The sequence below is a fragment of the Poecilia reticulata genome, chromosome 15, assembly GCF_904066995.2.
Source record: "Poecilia reticulata chromosome 15, P_reticulata-male-v2, whole genome shotgun sequence".
NCBI classification, from domain to species: domain Eukaryota; kingdom Metazoa; phylum Chordata; class Actinopteri; order Cyprinodontiformes; family Poeciliidae; genus Poecilia; species Poecilia reticulata.
The window spans coordinates 607,852-631,796 of NC_088844.1; the positions used below are offsets into that span (position 1 = coordinate 607,852).

A 23,945-nucleotide genomic window follows, 5' to 3' on the forward strand; every position below is an offset into this window, starting at 1 on the left:
TTGCACAATTTGTAATTACAAACATAAATTTACTAAATGGAAACATGCCAATTAAAAACAAACAGTTTTTTGATCAAATGTTTTTGTGCTACAATACATTGGTATTTCAGCTGTATTGAAATTGGTGTACTTTGCAAAGTGTTTGACCAATGGATACATATTTTTTTCACATGACATGAATCACACCAGTTCATGTACAGCAGCAGCTGGATTCACTACAGGCTCACACCGTCGCATAGTTCATCAAAAGCTGAGTTTGTCATTTGAAAGTGTGGAATCCACTGCTTTTCTGTAAAATCGTTTCCTACAAATTAATTTAAACACAGCATGTATACGTAGCAACTCCCTAGCATAAGGAGCTTGTCGCACCAACTCCTTAATAAGATGCCAGAGTCTCTGATGGCTGATAGATGATCAGCTAGCGCTGTGGCTGAAATATAAATATATCTGTTTACTTCCATTGTTGCCATGATTTTTAGTGACTTATCACTTGAACAAACTTATTAATGTGACATTTTAATGGTATTTCTTATTTAATGGAAACACCGCAATTACAAAAAAGTGTTTTTCCGGTGTTGGCAGAATATCTACAAAATTTTGTGCACATTTGTTATGGAAGCAGCTTTTGTTGTATTTGAAGAAGAAAGAGAAAGGAATAAACAAGGAACAAAAAAAACAAAGCCTCAGAACCCAAACTTCAGTTGTCAAGTACGAGGGTGACGCCATCATGCTGCATATTGTTTTGCTGCACGAGGGACTGGTGCACTTTACAAAATAGATAAGATTGTAAAGGAAGAATTTTGTTTGTAGAAAGAGGCTCTAGGAAAATAAAATAAATGTTTTGTGTAGCAAATTGCTGATATTGGTTTCTTTAAAAAAATGTAGGCAGAGCTGAAAATGTTTGTGAAAGCAACATTTTTACAAACCTGACTCGACCTCTGTCAGACGTAACAGAGCTGAGTTCCAACAAAACTCTGGCAAAGTAATCTGAAATGACATGAAACAAAGGTTAAGTCTGATGTAACCTAAGACAGCGAGAATCAAAATGTGTATTTTATTTTTATACAGGTAATGTAAATATCTGGTTCAAGCAAGTAGATAAACATGATCGATTTACCTCAGAAGAAGTTATAGAAGTCTTGAAAACCTAAAATCAGTGGTGCCCAAAGTCGATCCTCCAGGGCCGGCTTGTTTTAGTTCTCTCTCTGTTAGTAGTAACAACCCTTCAGCATGTCAATGTTTTTCTTAGGCCTTCCAATGAGCCATCATTTGATCCAGGTGTGTTAAACCAGGGAGAGAACTAAAACAGGGACGCCGACCCTCCAGGACAGAATTTGGGCAACACTGACCTAAATTGTTCACATCAACACAGAAGCTACATAACTTATCAGGACATTAGTCTATACAAGGTTATCAAAATGTAGTTAATCATTTTAAATAAATGCCAACGTAAGTGGAGAATAAATATCTTCTGTGGAGGACAGACACCAAAAGTTTTGGATTGACCCAAGTGTGAGTTTGAAGGTTTCTTCTCGGAGTCAGGCCTGGCAGGTAGAGACTTCTGCACCTTGTAACAATAAAAACAAAAGCCTGTAACAATTTGTCACAAATCTTGCCCCTGAGCAGAGGTATTAAACTTCAAGACAGTTGTTAGTTTTTATTAAAGGAACTCTATAAAAAAAGGGAAGTCAGTAACTTTTTATTTTTTTATATGCAAGTCTTATTGATACATTCTTTTATTTGACTTAATATATGTAGTCATGTCTGTGTGCAGGAAGGCTCCGAGTAAAAGTATGAATCTCTGGTCAGTCAATTTTTCCAGTTCAGAAGGATCAAATTGGTCAGCATGTTGGTAGGCAACAAGGATCCGTCAACAAGCAATGCAAATCCAGGGGCCTTAAATACCATAATTAAAACTTTTGCACACCCAGCAGCAACTACTTCCTTGTAGCAGGAGGCTCTAGTCATTCCTGAAGCCAGCTACCGATTTGATGAATGACAGGCCAGCATCGGTCGCTGAGCAACCGGCACTGGCTAATGAGAGGGAGACTTTTCACTTTAGCTTTGGTGAAGCTAGTATGCCTAGGCTGGTCACCCATTGGCTTGCTTTCTTTCTCTGCTGCCCATTATCATGGAGGCTAACATTAGCATTGGAAAAGTTAATGTTAGCATTACATAGGCTACAAACTAGCATTCTTAGAATTTACTGTAATCCAACATGGCACCAAGCGCAAGCATACTTTTTTATACGGAACTTCCAATTGAAGCTTCAGATTAGGCAATTAAGCTAGAAGACCACCTAATTTTTCAATAACTTGAACTTCTTTATTTAGCTTTAGTTTCAAATGTTAATACTTTTAATTTTCACAGATCCATTTAACAGATTTAACTATCCAAGACAAGTAAATTTGGTGCTTTTAGTAGTGGTAACCATACTAATTATCTGGTATATATTTGCTTTTTAGACAAACATTTTATTCTTGACTGTCATGTTTTTAAAACTAGCCCAAAATGTGTACACTGGAAAAATAAGTTAAATTTGTTTGTCTTTTTTGAAAACATTTGTACTTTAATATATTTCCCTGAATAACTTGTTTGTGCTTTTTGAAGAAGTGAGCATTTATTGCACAATTTATTCTTATCATGAAACAGTTCTTATCATGATAATTTAAATTTATCCTGATTATGATAAACTGCAGTTCATGTTTGTAAACCTCAAAAACTGAGTGTTTTGTCAGCATTGTTAGTTTTACGATTATTTCCACCATCCGTTTCATGAGAGCATCAACAAATTAGAAAACATGTTTAAATGTGACATTTTTTTTACTGTCACTTTTATTGTCATCACAATAAAACCGCATAATATCACGGTAAAATTCCAAGTCCATATGTCCACCCCATTCTGTAGATAATATATATTTCAGCCAAGTACTGAGGATAACTTAAGCTCAGTTAACCCCCCTCCCAACAAACATGCCTATGTCCTCTTGTGCTGCCTATTTTTATCTTCTTCAGGGAAACATCTTGGCTTAAATGATCTCATCTTACACTTGTTAGGGGCATGCCATAGCAATGCATAAGGAGAGCAGTACTGACTTGCGAAGCAAGTCAGTACTGCCTCCATGCATTGCATGGCAGGCACCTATTGTTCTACACCCAATAGAACGCCTCTTTATTATTATTATTATATATTTATTCTTCCGTCACCGTTAATGCGGCTCGTACCGCTGTGTGCCCACCCACAAAAGTGGTATCAAAACGTGCGGCTCGTACCCGAGAAGGGAGCTATTACTTTTATTGGGGATTGGAGTTAAAATGATTACATAAATTAATAAAAACTAAAAAATTTGAGATTTTGTGTCTCACAGAATCAGTAATCTTTCTCTATGAAACACACACACAGGACTGTTTATGGCTGACTCAAAAACCCTTTTTAAATCCCCCTCACAGGCATAAATATCGCCCTATTGGTCTGAAAGTTGGTCATAACATAGATACACATGCCTGCTCATGTACAATGTTTACAAAAATTTGCTAGGGCTTATGCTTTTTGTCAGGGTCCTTCAGACTGACGCCTGGTGTCTCCCAAGTATAGAAACTGTGTCTGAAGAGGATTTTCCCGCTCTTTGGCTCTCACAGCTGCAGGGGATTAATTACCATAGCAACAGAAGAACAGAGTGTCTGGAACTGCAGCTCCCCAGGACTGCACTGTAGGGTTTTCTGGTATTTACAACTGCTTGTGTTTTCAGCATTATACTACTGATTCAAGACTATAACCATTACACATATGTCCCCCATGTTAAAATCTGACATAAATAAGAATAAATAGCTGATTAAAAGTCTATGGACAGAAAATAACGTCGCTGCTCCTTTAAGGAACCAGCGGCACAGACGCAGCGCCTGCGATGCTACAGATCACAAACCTGACAGAGAGCGGAAGAGGATTCGTAGGAAAAGAGCGGTGATGCTCAGCAAGGCAGGTCATTAGCATTTGTACAAAAGTTAGCATTTCACTGTCTATGACTAGTGCACTAGCACTTTTACCTAAAGTTAGCTTTTACCTAATTTTCTCATTAATTAGAAATGTTTAGTATAATGAATAGAGTAGTAAAATTAAAACAACATGGTCGTGTTGCTCCACATCCTACTGCCAGCATTTGAGCTAACATTAGCATATTGGCTAATTTTAGCATATGCATCAATTTTAACATAATGAATGGTACAAGTACAGATTATTCTACATGCTTCTGCCTCTCCACAGGTTATTGACTACGTTGCAGCTTTCTTTAGCATTAATGCTAATTTTTAGTATAAAAACACTGGCTCAAAGCCGACGGGCACACTTTGGCATGCCCCTTTAAAATTTCTGCAGGAATTTTCTAGTAAATATAATTTATTATTCTTCCGTTACCGTTAATGCGGCTCGTACCGCTGCATGCTGACCCACAAAAGTGGTATCAAAACGTGCGGCTCAATCCCGGCAAGTGAGCTATTACTTTTATTGGGGATTGGAGTTAAAATGATTACATAAATTAATAAAAACGAAAAAATTTGAGATTTTGTGTCTCACAGAATCAGTAATCTTTCTCTATGAAACACACACACAGGACTGTTTATGGCTGACTCAAAAACCCTTTTTAAATCCCCCTCACAGGCATAAATATCGCCCTATTGGTCTGAAAGTTGGTCATAACATAGATACACATGCCTGCTCATGTACAATGTTTACAAAAATTTGCTAGGGCTTATGCTTTTTGTCAGGGTCCTTCAGACTGACGCCTGGTGTCTCCCAAGTATAGAAACTGTGTCTGAAGAGGATTTTCCCGCTCTTTGGCTCTCACAGCTGCAGGGGATTAATTACCATAGCAACAGAAGAACAGAGTGTCTGGAACTGCAGCTCCCCAGGACTGCACTGTAGGGTTTACTGGTATTTACAACTGCTTGTGTTTTCAGCATTATACTACTGATTCAAGACTATAACCATTACACATATGTCCCCCCATGTTAAAATCTGACATAAATAAGAATAAATAGCTGATTAAAAGTCTATGGACAGAAAATAACGTCGCTGCTCCTTTAAGGAACCAGCGGCACAGACGCAGCGCCTGTGATGCTACAGATCACAAACCTGACAGAGAGCGGAAGAGTAGTCGTAGGAAAAGAGCGGTGATGCTCAGCAAGGCAGGTCATTAGCATTTGTACAAAAGTTAGCATTTCACTGTCTATGACTAGTGCACTAGCACTTTTACCTAAAGTTAGCTTTTACCTAATTTTCTCATTAATTAGAAATGTTTAGTATACTGAATAGAGTAGTAAAATTAAAACAACATGGTCGTGTTGCTCCACATCCTACTGCCAGCATTTGAGCTAACATTAGCATATTGGCTAATTTTAGCATATGCATCAATTTTAACATAATGAATGGTACAAGTACAGATTATTCTACATGCTTCTGCCTCTCCACAGGTTATTGACTACGTTGCAGCTTTCTTTAGCATTAATGCTAATTTTTAGTATAAAAACACTGGCTCAAAGCCGACGGGCACACTTTGGCATGCCCCTTTAAAATTTCTGCAGGAATTTTCTAGTAAATATAATTTATTATTCTTCCGTTACCGTTAATGCGGCTCGTACCGCTGCATGCTGACCCACAAAAGTGGTATCAAAACGTGCGGCTCAATCCCGGCAAGTGAGCTATTACTTTTATTGGGGATTGGAGTTAAAATGATTACATAAATTAATAAAAACGAAAAAATTTGAGATTTTGTGTCTCACAGAATCAGTAATCTTTCTCTATTAACAACAAACACAGGACTGTTTATGGCTGACTCAAAAACCCTTTTTAAATCCCCCTCACAGGCATAAATATCGCCCTATTGGTCTGAAAGTTGGTCATAACATAGATACACATGCCTGCTCATGTACAATGTTTACAAAAATTTGCTAGGGCTTATGCTTTTTGTCAGGGTCCTTCAGACTGACGCCTGGTGTCTCCCAAGTATAGAAACTGTGTCTGAAGAGGATTTTCCCGCTCTTTGGCTCTCACAGCTGCAGGGGATTAATTACCATAGCAACAGAAGAACAGAGTGTCTGGAACTGCAGCTCCCCAGGACTGCACTGTAGGGTTTACTGGTATTTACAACTGCTTGTGTTTTCAGCATTATACTACTGATTCAAGACTATAACCATTACACATATGTCCCCCCATGTTAAAATCTGACATAAATAAGAATAAATAGCTGATTAAAAGTCTATGGACAGAAAATAACGTCGCTGCTCCTTTAAGGAACCAGCGGCACAGACGCAGCGCCTGTGATGCTACAGATCACAAACCTGACAGAGAGCGGAAGAGTAGTCGTAGGAAAAGAGCGGTGATGCTCAGCAAGGCAGGTCATTAGCATTTGTACAAAAGTTAGCATTTCACTGTCTATGACTAGTGCACTAGCACTTTTACCTAAAGTTAGCTTTTACCTAATTTTCTCATTAATTAGAAATGTTTAGTATACTGAATAGAGTAGTAAAATTAAAACAACATGGTCGTGTTGCTCCACATCCTACTGCCAGCATTTGAGCTAACATTAGCATATTGGCTAATTTTAGCATATGCATCAATTTTAACATAATGAATGGTACAAGTACAGATTATTCTACATGCTTCTGCCTCTCCACAGGTTATTGACTACGTTGCAGCTTTCTTTAGCATTAATGCTAATTTTTAGTATAAAAACACTGGCTCAAAGCCGACGGGCACACTTTGGCATGCCCCTTTAAAATTTCTGCAGGAATTTTCTAGTTATGTTTTGTGCTACACCGTACAACACTCCTCTGCCATGAGCATCTATCACTGAGTGGCTTTATTGCTGCCATAAACTTTTTGCATGATTCACATCAGTAGTTTCGTGTACCTGTCTCGGTGTGGTACTCAATTTCTCTCTCGCTGCACCATCAAAAGAGTGCTTTGCTCCATGAATGCATTTCTCCATGAAAGCTCAGAGAAATGCATTGTTAGGCACTCAATCATTGCCACTCAATCATTTTCATAATTTATTAACTCTGTTACTTTTTTCTTTTGCTAAAATATGAACTCTACCTTTAACACAACATAACAATATATGCTGTCTAATAACAGCTGAAGAAGTTGAACATAGGAACTGCTAAAAGGTTGTTTCTGATTTGTTGGTGATGCTAAGCTTCAATCAAAGAGGGATCTGTCTCTGAGGGATATTTTTGTGCAGAATGCCTGGAAAGCTGAATAGAGTAGTATCTCTCCAAGAAACTGGTAATCGAGCTAAATTGACGAGAGAGTGTGAGCCTAAGCCCCACTCCATCTATTTGAGTTCCTTAGTGTAGTCCTGACTGCCAAGGTAATCCATTCCAGAAAGACTTAGTGACTCCCAGATCCAATGACAACATTGTCCGTGTTATAGGAATATAGAAGTAAAACACTAAATATTATTTAGGCTTTACGCCTCTATGACATGATAGTAGTCTAGGTTGTTAGCAATGGGTAAACCTATTGCTGTTTAGTGCGTCTACTTGCATTACCTAATGAAAATGCACGTAAATGAAAAATTAATGTCCCAAGCACCTCTCCAAGACTAATACTGGTGTGAAAGGCAGAATTGTCACTAAGCAGTTGAATAATAGTGAAGTGGAAGACAATTAAACATGGTACTCAACAGTATCTTACAAAGGCACATCTAAAAAGTATGGTGCACATTTGATTTTACCCCATTTACTGTGATAACTCTAAAGATGCATTCACACCAGTCCTGTTTATTTCGTTTTTACCAAACTCCAGTTTGTTGGCCTCGAAAATGCGCTTCGTCAACCTTGGTTCAGTTGAAGTGAAATCTGCCAAAGATAAAAGAGAACTCCTACAACCACTAAAATCTGATGCTACTCCATTTCTGTTTACATTTTGTGAGGAAGGGAATTATGCATAGTGTCATCTTCATCTGGCATTTATATGGAAAAAAAAAGTAAAAAGAAAAGGCATACAGTTGCCTGCAAGTAAATCTCCACCTTGTGCTGCCACCTTATTGTGGTGGAGGGGTTTGAGTGTCCCAATGATCCTATGAGCTATGCTGTCTGGGGCTTTATGCCCCTGGTAGGGTCACCCAAGGCAGACAGGTGAGGAACCAAACAAAGCGCAGCCCGAAGACCCCTTATGATGGAGACGAACTTTGGATCTGGCGTTCCCTCGCCCGTTCGCTGGTCACCGGGACCCCACTCTGGAGCCAGGCCTGGCTCCAGAGTGGGGCATGATAAAGAGCGCCTGGTGGCCGGGCTTTTACCCATGGAGCCCGGCCGGGCTCAGCTCGAAGAGGAGACGTGGGTCCCCCTTAAAATGGGCTCACCACCTGTCGGAGGGGCCAAAGGGGTCGGGTGCATTGTGTTACGGGCGGCAGCCGAGTAAGGGGACCCTGGCGGTCTGATCCTTGGCTGCAGAAGCTGGCTCTTGGGACGTGGAACGTTACCCCTCTGGTGGGGAAGGAACCGGAGCTAGTGTGCAAGGCTGAGAGGTTCCGGCTAGAAATAGTCGGCCTCACCTCGATGCATGACTATGGTTCTGGAACTAGTCTCCTTGAGAGGGGCTGGTCATACTTCCACTCTGGAGTTGCCCAGGGTGAGAGGCGCCGGGCAGGAGTGGGCATACTTGTTGCCCCCCATCTTGGCGCCTGTACGTTGGGGTTTACCCCGGGTAGCCTCCCTCCGCCTACGGGTGGGGGGACGGGTTCTGACTGTTGTCTGTGCTTACAGCAGTTCAGATTACCCACCTTTCTTGGAGTCCTTAGAGAGGGTACTGGAGGGTGCCCCTCCTGGGGACTCCCTTGTTCTACTGGGGGACTTCAACGCTCACGTGGGCAATGACGGTGAGACCTGGAGGGGCGTGTTAGGGAGGAACGGCCCCCCTGATCTGAACTCGAGTGGTGTTCTGTTGTTGGACTTATGTGCTCGTCACGGATTGTCCATCACAAACACCATGTTCAAGCATAAGGGTGTCCATATGTGGACTTGGCACCAGGGCACCCTAGGCTGCAGTTCAATGATCGATTTTGTCATCGTTTCATCTGATCTGCGGCCGTATGTCTTGGACAATCGGTTGAAGAGAGGTGCGGAGCTGTCCACTGACCACTACCTGGTGGTGAGTTGGCTCCGGTGGTGGGGGAGGAAGCCGGTCAGACCTGGCAGGCCCAAACGTGTAGTGAGGTTCTGCTGGGAACGTCTGGCGGAGTCCCCTGTGAGACGGAGCTTTAACTCCCATCTCCGGCAGAACTTCGAACACATTCCGGGGGATGTGGGGGAAATTGAGTCTGAGTGGACCATGTTCCGTACCTCCATTGCCGAGGTGGCTTATCGGAGCTGCGGCCGCAAGGTTTTTGGTGCCTATTTCGGCAGCAACTCTCGAACCCGTTGGTGGACAGCTTCGGTGAGGGATGCTGTCAAGCTGAAGAACGAGTCCTATCGGGCCTTTTTGGCCTGTGGGACTCCAGAAGCAGCTGATGGGTACCGCCGGGCGAAGCGGCATGCGGCTTGGGTGGTCGCTGAGGCAAAAACTCGGGCGTGGGAGGAGTTTGGAGAGGCCATGGAGACCTGGTTGAAACTTATGTGCACTGCAGACGTTTCTAAATTGTAGGTGGTTGTGTCGATGCTACTTGTGTGACAAAACTTTACTTATAAACCCCATTTGATGCATATGTGTTTAATGTTGCATGTGAAAATTCTGTTTCAAAACAAGTTTCTTCAGAGCAGCATTCAGTGGGCTTTGAAAACATTGTGTTTTTGAGCATAACCGGATCAATGCGAAACATGACAATCCCATTCTTATTTGGGATGACCAAAACAATTTAATTCCAACTCATGAATAGCTGAAATGTAAACATAAGTGAATAGTTTCTGCTTTTTGTAACCAGCACTGATCAGAAAAAACTTTGGAATTGGCTCTCAGGTACTTGTAGTGTGAGTTGCTTGTTAACACTTCTAGCCTAGTGTGTGTTTTTGATTCAGATCATGTAATGCAACCGCACTGTTTCTGACCTTTTTTAAGCGACACTACCCACAGTAAGTGTCGCTAAACAATGAGATTGGTGTCATCATATTTAATAAAATTTAAATCACATACCTGATAGTGTTGCTTGTGGTGTTTACGTGTCCAAATAGAGAGGAATATAAAGTAATGTCGATAAGTTGCAAAAGAATCTCATCTAAATCATATAATGTTAACAGCCAATGTTGGAGTTGGTGGTGATATCCAAATTGACAAGCCAAAATTATAATAATAAACGTTCTTACATTACTGTCAGATACCACCAACAGATTGAGCCATATCTACAGTATTTGTCCATGTATTCTCTACTGGGGAACACTTTGCAGGCTGTTGATGAAAGGAAATAAATTTAAAAACAATACGAGCCACATTAAGACCTGAGGAGGATTCACAAGAGATGGAGGATTCACAAGAGATGGATTACCACAAGAAAACTCAGAAAGATCTCAAAAAACGCAGATCTACGAGGGGCTGATGTACCATTACTGCCAAACACTCTGGAAACAAGGTGCTGGCAGTCTGCTGCTCATATACTCCTCTGGTGATGATGAGATTGCCCACAGGTGTGGAGAACCAAGCCCTGCCGGCACGCCCTCCAGGAAACCGCCTCATGGCACCCTCAGGTGGACAAACGGAGGAATCTGAAAACATGAACAAACTAACCCCAAACCCTGGTACATAAGAGATCTGTTTATGGCATCTTGAGATCTATTTCAATCTTCCTTTGACGAGTTTCAACCTCTGAAGCAACACATAAGTTGGGACAAGTTCTGCGTAATTTACATGTTTTGAAGGTTTTGCAGATAAAAAATAAAAAAAGGCAGCATACCATATTAGACCAATAAAAGTTGTTCTAATTAGTTACTCTCAATATCTTAATAGGTGTCTTTTGGAATCGGATACTATTTTTGCTAAAATTTGCAGTTCTTTAAGCTTATTGCATTGTTTATTTCCTGGTTCGGTAAAGTGGTCCTAAAAAGCCAAGCCCACAGAAACATCTGTCTTTTCCTGCTGCCGCCACCAGTTAATTTAGCCACCAGTTAATCCATAACACCTGCATCCTGCATGTTCTAGTTCTCTGTCTGGTGGTAGTAACTTCCTCTTCAGCATGTTTCCTGAGGTCTTCTAATGAGCCACCATTTGATCCAGGTGTGTTGAACCAGGGCGAGAACTAACATGCAGGATGCCGGCCCTCCATGATTGACTTTGGACACCACTTGTCTAATACACCCCATGAGATCATGGGGATCATGATCATCATCATCATGAGATCATGAGACCCCATGAGGTCTGGAGAACGCTGGCCCTACCTCACTGCAACCAAAAATATCAACATGCAATGACCCAGCCCGCAGACAAAACATACATCTGCATCCAATGTGTTTGCAACCTGGGTGCTTTAAAAGTGCATCCATACAAATAAATGTAAACTGAATATACTTTTTAAATGAGCTTATTTCATGATAACTTCTCTTGGCTTTCAAATGACATACAAAACAAATGTGATTAAAAAAAGACTCTAGTGGACAAAAAAAGACTTGAGTAGATGGCAAGAAAACCAAAACATGGTATTTTTGTCCATGCAATCTTTTTAATTGTTTTCTCACATAAAAAAAATAGCATGATGTAACTGGGTGATTCACACAAGCCTGTAATTCATCCTTAAATCACTTCTGAATGGAGCCACCACAGGCAGAGACAGACAAGAATGTTCCCTGTAACCTTGTGTTATGCTGTGATTGTACTCAACGCTGCTTCCCACTCTGGCTGTATTGACAATTTTGCTTTGCTATTATTCTTTCCAACTGGCTCAGAGACAAGCCTTTTATAATAAAACAGCTCAGGTCAAGGTAAACCGAAGGCAGTGGATGTATGATGAGGAGAAAACCAGCGTCCTTCTTCCCCCTCCTCAGTCTGGGAAAAAAAACCTGATTATGCAGCGAAAGAAAAACTAAAACACACTTGATGAAACTTCTCAATGGAAACATGGAAAGAAATGAGGTAGAAAAGTTTAGTCTTTGACAAGAAAATGTGAACCACTCGAAGGAACAGCATCTGGAAATTAGACCAACCTGCAACAAAACAAGAAAAATAAAGGCAGATGACACCTTTTATGTTTCAGACTGCTGACAAATTACAGGTTTATTAGAGCAAGTTAGGGTCACCTTGCAGTTCATACAATATTGATTTAGAATCCTGACAAGAATAGGACACAGTCGGGAGAAACATGCCTCATCGTCTCATAAAAGTGTCACCGCCGGTGCCAAAAAAAAGTGTAACAATGGAAGAGATGGGAGCTGTGAAAATAAGGCGAAGAAATCAAAGAAAATCCTTCAAAATAGCAGCTATCTGCCAGGCGAGCAGACAGAAATGTTGTATTTATGTTTTATCTTGCATGTCTCTGTTCCCTTGTGATGTCAAACTGGCCTCAGTTTATTCCACACCCCACATCAATTCGAGATCCTCAAAGGAATACAAATCCTCACATTCTTCAATCTATCAAATAGATCTACTGTCTTTTGTTGGGGTCATGTTAGAAAAAGTATTTTTTTATTTCAATCTGAGGAGGGTTAGCCCTACCTAAGACCCTACACCTTAAATCTATGGTGTGACATTTTATTATTATTAGTATTGGAAGTTTACGTCAAAGATAAGTACACCCTTCATCTCAATCAAACTGACAGGTGGGCGGGACTTCTGGTTTTTGGGGGTTGGGGTGGGTGAAGACAGCAATATGCATGTATTGCTCCAGACTTGCTGTCTCCTTTTGCTCTGTCTGGCTGTATTGCTCCAGACTAGAGTACTCAGCCCCGGCAATATACATGCATTCCGTTCCTTTTGTCAAAGAAATATTTTAATCATTTAGACTTATGACCTAGGCTTTTCGCGGTACCGTCTGTAGTTCTCAGCGACTTGCTGTCTCCTTTAGCTCTGTCTGGCTGTGCGCCGGGATGGGGTGAGCGGGGTTTTAAATGTAAATGAATTTAACACCTCTGACCGTAGCGGGTGGTGGCGCCTATTGTACTCAGCGACTTGCTGTCCCCTTTAGCTCAGTCTGGTTGTATTGCTTCAGGCTAGCTGTACTCAGCCCCGGCAATATACTTGTATTGCTCTGACTGGCTCACTTTATTTGTAGATAAAAACAGGGGGAAAAATGAATTATTAGTGCAAAATTTGGTAAATATATATAACGGAAAAAAGTAGATGTAGTTACAGCAAAATAAGCATTTAAAAAGTATTGACTCAAAAACGCCATAAATTCAGCCTTTTCTGTATTTTTTCTACTGCAACTTGTGCGGGTTAGATATAAGAAAAAAACTGCGGACATCAACAATTTAGCAAGCGTTATTGAACAACACATCAGTACACAGACATTTTAAGAATGCTGTTAAAATGGAGCTCTAGCAAAAGTTCAAGCTGGAAGACTCCACCCCCTTCGTTCGCCCATCGACGTCATGCTCATCTCCGACCTCAGCGCTGGACCTCACCCGGCGCATTCAATCAGCAATCAGGCTCTGCATAAAAGGATCCACACCAAAGCCGTCAGCTGATTCCCAGCTGCGTTCAACCCTTCTCCACCCACATCCTTCAGCTCTAGGATGGCACCCTTTCCCGACCACCACCACCAGTGTCAGGCCCCGGGGGAGAGCATCCCTAATCAGTTATCGGGATGTTCATCGAGTTCACATCAAATCTCAGCTCAAATTAGCTGCCGGGGTCCAAGCGCCAAAGAACTGTTATTCATTCCTGTCATTAAATCTTTTAATTGTTCCCTTTTGTCCGCCTGAGTCTCTCCAGATTGAATTAAAGTTGTTGTACAGCCTCCCCGTGTTGGGATAAAGTCCGCAATGCAGCGCGGTCTCGGGTGTATTGCTCCAGACTGACTGCAGCTGGTTGATATATGTGTATTCTGTTTTCTTTTGTCAAGCTGATTGTTTGTACCAGCCCGGCAATATACATGCACTCCATTCCTTTTGTCAACCTGATCGTTTGTACTCAGCCGTCGATATACCTGTATTGTTCCAATCTAACCGGCTCCTTAGCTCTGATTGGTTGAATTCAACCAACAATATATAGTATATATATTTTGATAGAAAATATTGATTCTTTTTGATTATTTAAAATAAAATATTTATTGAACAGATTTCATGTGTACATTTTTTCTCACACAAACTACAGTGAAAAATAAAATTACAATGAAAATATTACACAACTTGTGACAATCCTTAAACATTGCATGGAGCATGTACCGTGATTAAAGAGGCAGGAGGTGTCATTTCTTATACAACATTGATACTTTTTCACAAAATTTGATACTATTACATCGTTGTTATGCAAATCATTGTGGTAAGAGTCTAATACTTGATCCAACGACAATCCTCTAGCACGCTGACAGAGGTATAATACGCAGTGCTGGCCACACATAGTGGACACGTTGTCTTGAAGCTGTTCATTGTGATAAAATATTTCTAAAGACCACCGTCTTAAAAATGTTACAATGCTCGATGGGTAGAATTCAAAATGAGGGGGGAAACCATATGAATCAAAAAATATGGCTTGCTTATTGTCTTCCAAATTCCTCGCCAGCCAGTGTTCTCCTAGCATATTCAAGGGGTGTGTGTTGACGATGAAGTAGGCAGGTCCTGTGTACTAATGCTCGAGTAAAGGTAGTTGATCGCATGCCCAGACACCGCAAAACTGATCTCCTAAGAGATGATGTAGCAAACTCTCCAGCTGGTGATTATTCATATTTTAATAGAAATCCACCAAAACCTGCCTTTGTGAATTGATCTCCAGTATTGAATCGTATGAAGCGTACACAATCAGCGTGGTGGTGTGCGGGAGAGGGACTCTAAAGCGCATTTCCAGCCTCAAATTTCCATTTGATACAACAGATAATGCATCACTGTCCTGACCAGCTGTAAGATTAAATACGAATAGCGTGTATCCGGCACTAAATTCCTGACGGGTGAAGCTCAGTGAGGAATCTTTTAAATGACGACCTGTTGCGCTGAAGATGTTATAATATTCTCTGATTGATAAACCGTGATTAAATTGAGGTTGAAATGCTTTTGCCGGTACTTGTCTACTGTCTCTGCAGAGAGCTAAATATTCCACATCGAGATGTTTAAAGTTAAAAGGTGACAGGTCCTGTCTTCCTGTGAAAGCGTCGTGATGAACCATGCCTATCACAACATATTTCGGCATGGTCCCTAAAAAGAGGTTCTCATGGAAGCTTTAGTGAAAGTTCAAGCTGGAAGACTCCACCCCCTTCGTTCGCCCATCGACGTCATGCTCATCTCCGACCTCAGCGCTGGACCTCACCCGGCGCGTTCAATCAGCAACCAGGCTCTGCATAAAAGGATCCACACCCAAGCCATCAGCTGATTCCCAGTTGCGTTCAATCCGTTCATCGCACGTCTCAGCTTCTCCACAGCCTCGTGATTCCCCGTCCTTCGACCTCGCATTGGCCCTTTCTTTTCCACTCAGACGCTCCTCGGATGCAAGATATTTCTCCTGGCCCCAGCCTTAATCATTTGAAGCAGCTTCTCCCGCCTATCCCTCACCTGCCTGGGGTTTCATTTACTCCACGATCCACCTCCGGAAAAAAAAACAAAAAAAATAAAACCTCCGGTCACCTTGTTAACTTTGACCTTCGGCCAGTGACGCACGACGCATTACCTCCTGCACAGTCTGTGAGACAAAGTAATCAACTGCGGAGCTCTACGTGGAGGTGACGGCCTGTCTAAAGAGAGACGACAGAATCAAAGAGGACCTGATGGAAGCAGCAAAAGGCCGTCTTCCTCCGCCTGCCAAGCTTCTCTCACTTCCACATGCCGTTATGGTCAGCATCTTTCCGGATTTCCCCCTCTACGCCCGTCTCGGGTTGCCAGGACGCTCCTCAGATGCAAGAGATTCCTCGATGATTTCAAGTAGCGTCTCCCCCTTTCTCTTGCCCAACTGGGATTTCTCCATCTCCCGCTCCCTCACCACCTACTCCACGGTCCACCTCTGGCAAGCGGACATGTGATCCCACTGTTTCAACCCGCACCGTCTTTCTTCGCCTCAGCTCCTTCACACCAGCGCCACGCTATGGATCAGCAATGCCTACGGTTCACCTCTCCTGCTTGTCGCTGTCAGCCCGTTCAACAACACCTCTGGTTTTCCCTCACTACGCCTGTGTCAGGCCACCAGGGTAAGACTTAGCATTCTCATATCTCATTCAAGTCTCGCAATACTTCATAACGCAGATACCTGTCATTAGTTGATCCCCTCCCGAACACGTTGACTGTATATTCATGCGCCACTCGAGTTCTAATGTCTACGGACTTTTACCCAAACATCGACTAAGTTAAATCATCGTCACTTTTTTCTCCAAGGTCCCTTTAAACATAACATTAGTTCAGTAGGTGACCAGGTGTTGCATAAGAGCCGCAAGGCGTATGTTAGAATCCAGATAGTCATGGAGGGATATCTTCTGCATAAATAGCAGACGCACGTGCACTCAACTGCAGAGAGCAGCGCAGCCCATCTTTAACAGGTCGTTTGGTCACCGCAGTTATCCATCTACTTCACATTAGTTATTTGTTGCTAGTCAGCGCACCTGAGCTATATTATAACTCATGCTACCCAGGCCCGGCAGCAAGGGCGGACATCTGGGTGCATTGCCGGCTTCAGTTAATCGTGCCCCGGCTGTCTGCAAGCCCCATGTTTTACCTACATGGCCAATTCTTTGATAGTCCTGCACCGACTTGGCACCGGAGTTTCCTCCACTTCCCTTACCGTGTCCTCTGCAACCTCGTTCCGCAATTAAAACAGTTTTATGTGCCGTTAACACATCGTACTCTATTTTTCAAACCGCCTACAAACGCAACGTGAGCCCAGAGACGTTCACACCATTGCTTGTTAACAAGACGCCCGTGGCTATAGTCGTTGTGTATGTTCAGCTACGTAGATTCATTCTGCCTGTTGAAGATTCTAGGTTGTAATATATTTTTGGAAAATCTCTGGCCCTATCTTCTGCTCACGGATCCCAGGTTCTCCCGGCGGGCCGAAGTGAAACCACACAGAAAACGATCGTAGACGTCACAGAATTGACTTTAATCCAAAAGAAGACATAAAATTACACCCGAAACTGCAGAACAGAGATGTGCATTAATTTACCTGAGACAAATGGAAAGAAGGCAGAAGGCAAAGACGTGCTTAGACGTCTTTGGAGATTTGCAAGAGCCAATCCGAGTAGTTACTCCCGTGTACAAGGTTTCATAGTAAAGGCGTATTCTAGTCTTCTTTTTCTTCAAATAAGGCGTATCCTTGCTCATCCATCCAGGAGCTGTCTCCGACCCTCTTTAAAGTTAGTCACTCCCTGCACTTTGTTTTCAAGATCAAGCAACTATTGTCACTTATCTTAAAGCTGAAGCAGAACTTCTCCTCTACTGGCCAGGACTCCTGCTGTTTCATGGCTTTTCACAGTTCGTGTGAAGCTGGAACTACTGATGGTTTCCCACACAAAGGGCAGTTCAAAAGATCTTAGCAAACAATCTGCTGGTAACATAAAGGTTAATAGGGCAGAATAAGTTATTAATCTGAAAACTATAATTGGGCTTTCCAATCAAGACATGGCAAGTTTTAAAACTAGCATATTTTAAATTTATTTCTTATCATGACCTAAACAGCCGATTCAATCAGTTAATCTCATCTGGAGCAGGGGTTCGCGTCTCGGCTGGCCTTCACATATCAGCGGCTTGAGGCATGAATTGTCATTTACCTAATTGTGGACTTTTGCCCTGTTGCGACGGCGATACGTGCAGTAGAGTGGCTTGCAAACGTAACATGACGTTGGCTAATAATTCCTCTTTGGTTCGGTTGAGCCCGTCCAGCGCTTTTTCTAATTATTAATCAGCCTTAAATTCCTATTGATGAGGGTCTTTCTCCATTCATTGTTCCAAAAAATAAATAAATAAAAATTGCTGTGTCATTCACTACTTATCAAAAGCAACCTTAAATAGAAACTGGTTTAGTCTCAATGTAAAACATGTTTTTAGCATCCGATTTATAGGAACTTTTTCCAGACGCACAATGTGTAGCAGTGTTTCATATTTCATTCAGGTAGCACAGTACAAAACAATCCAGAGGATTTAAATGGCCTGGCAGTCACTATTCCAGCAGGTGATCAACAAGTGATTCTTTTCGTAGTTTAAGTTTTAGATTTTTCTTAGTCGTTTCAACTTCAGGATATTCCTGGTCTACTTGCTTCACCGCTATCAACCGATCTGTCCCATATTCAGATGTGTTCAATTCAAGTCCCATTGGTTGCTTCTCAGTTCTTATCTCAAGATCTCCTGAAATCAGCAGATTATTTCCCAGGCCATCCTGCCACTTTCAGGTTACGCAGTCAGTTCTCTTGCTTACCCTGGTCCCACACTCTAATGTGCTCATTCCAGTCTCACTTCTAGGCCAATAAACATTAGACACTTACCAGTCATTCTCGTGGGTCTGTCACTACGGCAATCAGCACTTGCAGGTATCCTAAAGCTCACGGCCCCATCTAGAGTCTGAACTCCCAACCCCACTGCCGGGTCCAGTGGAGTTCAATTGCATGGCACTTCTCAACACATCAAAGCTTTTCGACGAGTCTAAGATGGCATTTCCTTTCTATTTCCCATTGTAAATTCAGCCAGTCGGGCATGGCCCTTTTTGGGGGGAATCTCCTATAGTTGGTTCAGCTTCACCTTCAACAGCTCGAGTTTCCAGCTTTTACAAAATTGTTCCCTGGACGTAACCTGTTTCCTGAGTGGAGCCGTCTCTCTCCACCTCTGCTCAGTTCAGTTCAACTATTAGATGGAATCGCTCATTTCATGTTCAATCTCAGGTCTTGCTCTGTAATTTTATTTTCTATATGTCTCCTGTTTCTTTTATCCTCATTTCGAATCTTGGTTTCTCTTTATGCTCATCCATAGCTTTAGTTTATGTTCAACCTGTCTCCGAGCACTCCCTCGACGTTATGTCAGCACTCCTGTCTTTTTCAGTATTCTCTTCTTATAATTATGCATCTCTTCCCTGTGTCCATAGCTCACTCTGTGCCAGACGAGCACTCCGCATTTTGCTGGTGGTGGTTGGTCTACATTGGCCAAGTGTAAACTTATCATGTGATTGTCCCTTCTGTGACCTCCCATGCTGTAACCTACAGGTTCGTTTCTGTTATTACTCACTCGCATCCTCCAAAGATTGAGCCGGCAAGTCTTCTAGCTTCTTTGTCCCTCAACCAATCAGCTCTATTGTCAACCTTTCGGTTTCCCTGAAGCTATCTCAGTAACCCATCAGCTGGCCCTTTAGCAGTCTGACTCCATGCCATCCCAGTAACACTGCATGTATGCCCCAACAGCTGTCCCACGTCCCAGCGTCGTTCAGCCCCTGCAGCTGGCCCATGTCCCAGCGTCGCTCAGCCCCTGCAGCTGGCCCATGTCCCAGCGTCGTTCAGCCCCTGCAGCTGGCCTCAGCCCTTTTTTTGGGGGAGAGCATCCCTAATCAGTTATCGGGATGTTCATCGAGTTCACATCAAATCTCAGCTCAAATTAGCTGCCGGGGTCCGAGCGCCAAAGAACTGTTATTCATTCCTGTCATTAAATCTTTTAATTGTTCCCTTTTGTCCGTCTGAGTCTTTCCAGATTGAACTGAGTACATATCCTTGAATGTTCAGGGATGGAATATGATTTAACTTGGGACACGTGAAATAGGATAGAGAGCATTACCTCTCATCAGGGCTGAGGTATGACCAAGACGAACAGCTGGGGAAACAGAAACCTTTTTCACAAAAAGAGAGGCTCCTAGTATTTTCAGTCGATAGGTCGAATCATTAGCCCCCATAAGACAGAAAGCATCACTAGCTCTTGTTAATTTAATTCTCATATCCACAGAATTACGTAACAATCTTTCGCAAAAAAATATATCCGTGTGAATAGGGCCGATCAGGTGTGCTTCTCTGGATTCGGCCGTGAAGGAAGCTCTTCTATTTAATCCCGCATTTGGACCGTTGACCACTACTAGCGAGTCCAGTGCACCTGCTGTGTCTTTGTAAAAAAGCCCGGCACTAAATTGACTTATTAATGCCTGTTCAGGCAATAATAAAAAAAGTTGAGTAGTGTCTCTATGACAGCTCTATATGGATGTGTGGAGCCTGACTGTGAAATCAGCCGATCTCCCAGTACAATGTCGACCTGGCTGAAAATTGAATTAAATGGATAATTCACAAGTCCCACAGCTGCATCAGCCGCTAAGTTACTACCGTCTGCGTTGGTAATCTTGATCCGGAGATAGAGTAAGGTGTCATTTAAGTTCGCATATTTTTCACCGTCACCTGCAATAAAAAATTCAATTGGACCAGTATCGGTAAGAGCTGATAGCACTAAAATTTCTGAATAGATTTTATCCTCGATGGATAGCTGGGTCTTGGGTGCTGAAAATAAATCCAGCTCAGCTAAGGTGCATTCGGGTGGCTTTTGGTGTAAGAGCGCCATACTTCTCCAATTTTTTTTTTCTTTCAGTGAAATATATCCTTGCTCCGAGCAGACTTCTTCCTCTTAGCCTTGCTTCTTCCTTCTGATTTCTTCTTTTTATGGACCTTATGTATTTGTGAGCTCCCTACACGATCTCCTGGCGGGCGCTTTCTCGCTCTCCGGAACAGAACCATAATTCCTGACCCTTCCTGACTGGGTGTGCCCACGATTTTATTCATGACTTTCCCTATGACGTCAGAGGCGATGTTTGTGGCTGCCTTTTTCAAGTGAGGTCTGGCGATTTCAAATCCTGTCTTAATGAATGGTGAGACAAAACGAAATAATTTCGAAAAAATAGGTCAGATTCCACAGCCATACATGACCGGAGATCCGTGAAAACCGGGTAGCGCTCCGCCAACCTGGCTTTGATAATAGTGTGCAAAACGGTGGGGGTCATCTCTCGGATTTATCAGAACCATTTATTCTTGCAAATTTAGACAATATTTCCTCCTCTCATGTCTCCTTATATGCTTCTCACGCACTGCGGTGAAAAAGCAGTATGAATTTTCATTCCTTGTGATATATAGGGCTCTGTATAATTAGCAGGATATTACCTCACTATACGTTGCAGTAGCGCTGGTCGGAAATGTAATTTCACGATCGTCTTTCCATAGGTAAAATTCATGGGGACATTCTGGTCCGATTTAAATTGTATCTCAATGTTTTCAATGTGTTTTTGTGATACAGGGAGATAGTGGGGTGGATTAAAATTTTGGGTTATTATATCACCAAACTTGCCTTCTACTTTAACTGTACGTAGAAGGGGGGCATATGCATCCCCAACTATTTGTTGTTCAACTACATCACTGTAACAGTAAAGCTGATAGAAACCTGCTTTCATATCCGTCGGGTAAGGAACCGTCTTTTCATCAAAAGTGGTCTATTCACCGGGTTTCACCCCTAACATGTAAGCGATCGGGGCGTGAAAACGCAGATGGTGATGACCATCTGATTGAAAGTGTAATCTGTTTTCAAGCGTATTCAGGTGGAAATAAATTTGCCTGAGGTGTGACTCTATCTCATTTTTTAGCTGCATCAAGACCTGATAGTAACCGTGTGAAAAATTTTGTCGGTAAATCTTCTCCCTCCCCGCTTTCCTCCATTCAAAATAGGCTGTTTCTTTCGGGACATTTTGCCAGCTGTGTGGATAAGTCACCTCTGTTAAAGCCACCTGCCATAGTCCTTCTAAATTAATATGCCGCGCTAAATTCATGCGGTAACTTGAGATGGTATTATTTTTAAAAACATTTAGAGCTGCATTGCTAGGTAAAGTGACATAGAAGCTGTCATCTTCTCCCGCTTGGATCCTGTCTGATCCAGCTATTAAATTTATCAGGCCAATTTTTCCAGCGTACAAAGACCTGCTTAATTCCTCTCACAGTGCGTTGTTTTAAAATTGTTTCCACTTGAAACATCTTATCTTTACGTAGTTTTGCCTTCTGAAGTTCATATGAGTAAAACGTACTCATCATCATCCAAATCTCAGAGTTTGTAGATGGGTGGAGATCGCGGTATCTTTTCAGTGACTGCAAATACTTCATCCATGAAGCTCTGCTCGTAGCGTTTTTCAAACATACAGCGCGCCCTGGATTCTCTAACAAGATCCCCCTCTTTAAATGTACCTCTTGATGGTTTACAGTAGCTGTTGCTGGGTTTAAGGTACAGATTCTGGAATATTTGAAAGGCATTTTTCTCACTCACTTCCATCGGTGTCATTTTAATGCTAGAATGGCAACTGTGGTTGTAACTTTTCACCAAGTCCTGCAGGATGGTAACATAACGCTGTGTGTTGTTTGCGGTAAAATACCGCCACATATGTGTTTCTGGAAGTTTGTTGAACCAGAAGACTTGAGAGGTTTTGGAAGTTGATACAACAGCAGCAGTTCTTCAATGTATTGTGATGCTAATCAAGGGCGTAGGAACAAGTCTGTCATTGTGGGGGGGACGCATATCAGAAACCTGACAGATCAGTAAATAGCTTGAGCAGAAATGTCAAACTATTGTGCCATCAACACTTCAGTAATGCGTTACTCTAATCTGACCCTTGTTTCAGTAACAAATAATCTAACACATTGCTATTTACAATACAATAATCAGATTAAAGTTATGCATAGTATAATGACCGTCATTCCAGGATGAACACTCACTTTTCATTTGCCTCACAATTAGCAAGCTACATACTCTGGTAGCACAGACAGGCTAACAGATTCTGATATATCTTATTGGTCAAAAGACATTTGATTATTGGTCAAAATGCATTGATATAAATTGACTGGTAATTGAATCGGTTCTACCTCCTTCTAAAACCAAAGCAGAAAACAGCTCATAAAATAGGACTCAGCAGTTTTAAACTCAATACATCTGTTTGACCAACAAAAATGAAATCTAAAAAACAAATTTTGTTCTTCTTGAACATCTCTCTACATCAGTGCAACAGTTTGATCTACAAAATAAATAAAAAAGATACTTTTCACTTCTAACAGACACCTTAGCTACTCACTGTTAACTCAGTCTCACTTTCCAGCTCTGCATACGCATATGTGTTTCTGTCTCTGCCTCCCTCTGACTCTCTGCAGCCTGATGTCCCTGCATGGATTCATGGATTTACAACAGACACTACAGTGATGTACAGTGTCAGAATGTGAACTAAAGATAAAAAGTATGTTTTTATGATACAAAATGAGAATTTAAACAACTTAATTTTCACATGTTTACATTATTATACATCTCAACTCTATTTACTGTGTAACAAAAAATTTCACTAATTTATTTTTAAACCTCTCCTCAAGCACTTTTCTTATTGTCTCCTAACCATTACCCTTATAGTGTGGAAATAATGAAAAAAATATTGAAACGTTGAAGGAAATCAACCTGACATCAGTCTTCACCTGTTCTCCTTTGTGGTTCTATTATAATTAATATAATTTTATATCTTCACACTCTGAAACTCCACCTGGCTCTCCTATGTCTTCCCTGACCTGCTCCTCTCATAATAAAATAGTTTAGTTTATTTAAAAATTTAAAAACAGTTAATACATATTTCAATAAACTAAATGAAGACCTCACTAGAGCTTCTTCACCTTTCAACATCATTCTAGCACTGCTGTTCTCCTAAATATCTAAATAATATAATATAATATAATATAATATAATATAAATACATGTTAAGTGGTCAGAATGATCAGGTGTTGCTCATTTTAAATAATAAAAAGGCTAATTTCGCAGCTCTTTCAGTCTCATTATAAATCATTGTGACTAGACTAGCTAACCTTTAAACAGCTAGCAGTAACTTTTTGGACATGTGACTATCCCAGAATTAAAACAGCTTAACCAAAAAT

The 23,945-nt window shown here is 41.7% G+C and overlaps 1 protein-coding gene across 3 annotated transcripts in view; it reads left to right on the plus strand.

Annotated features, from left to right (window-relative positions):
- LOC145555014 (attractin-like protein 1) overlaps positions 1-23,945 on the plus strand; it is a 65,220-nt gene that overhangs the window by 8,262 nt on the left and 33,013 nt on the right. Inside the window, exon 1 of one of the 3 annotated variants that reach the window (XM_081616086.1) lies at positions 16,107-16,247. The exons of the other annotated variants lie outside the window; for them this stretch is intronic. Within the exon in view, the coding sequence (XP_081472212.1) occupies positions 16,145-16,247 (103 nt within the window). The 5' untranslated portion in view covers positions 16,107-16,144. Of the gene's footprint in view, positions 1-16,106; positions 16,248-23,945 lie in introns of those variants that run through there. 3 annotated transcript variants of the gene reach the window in all.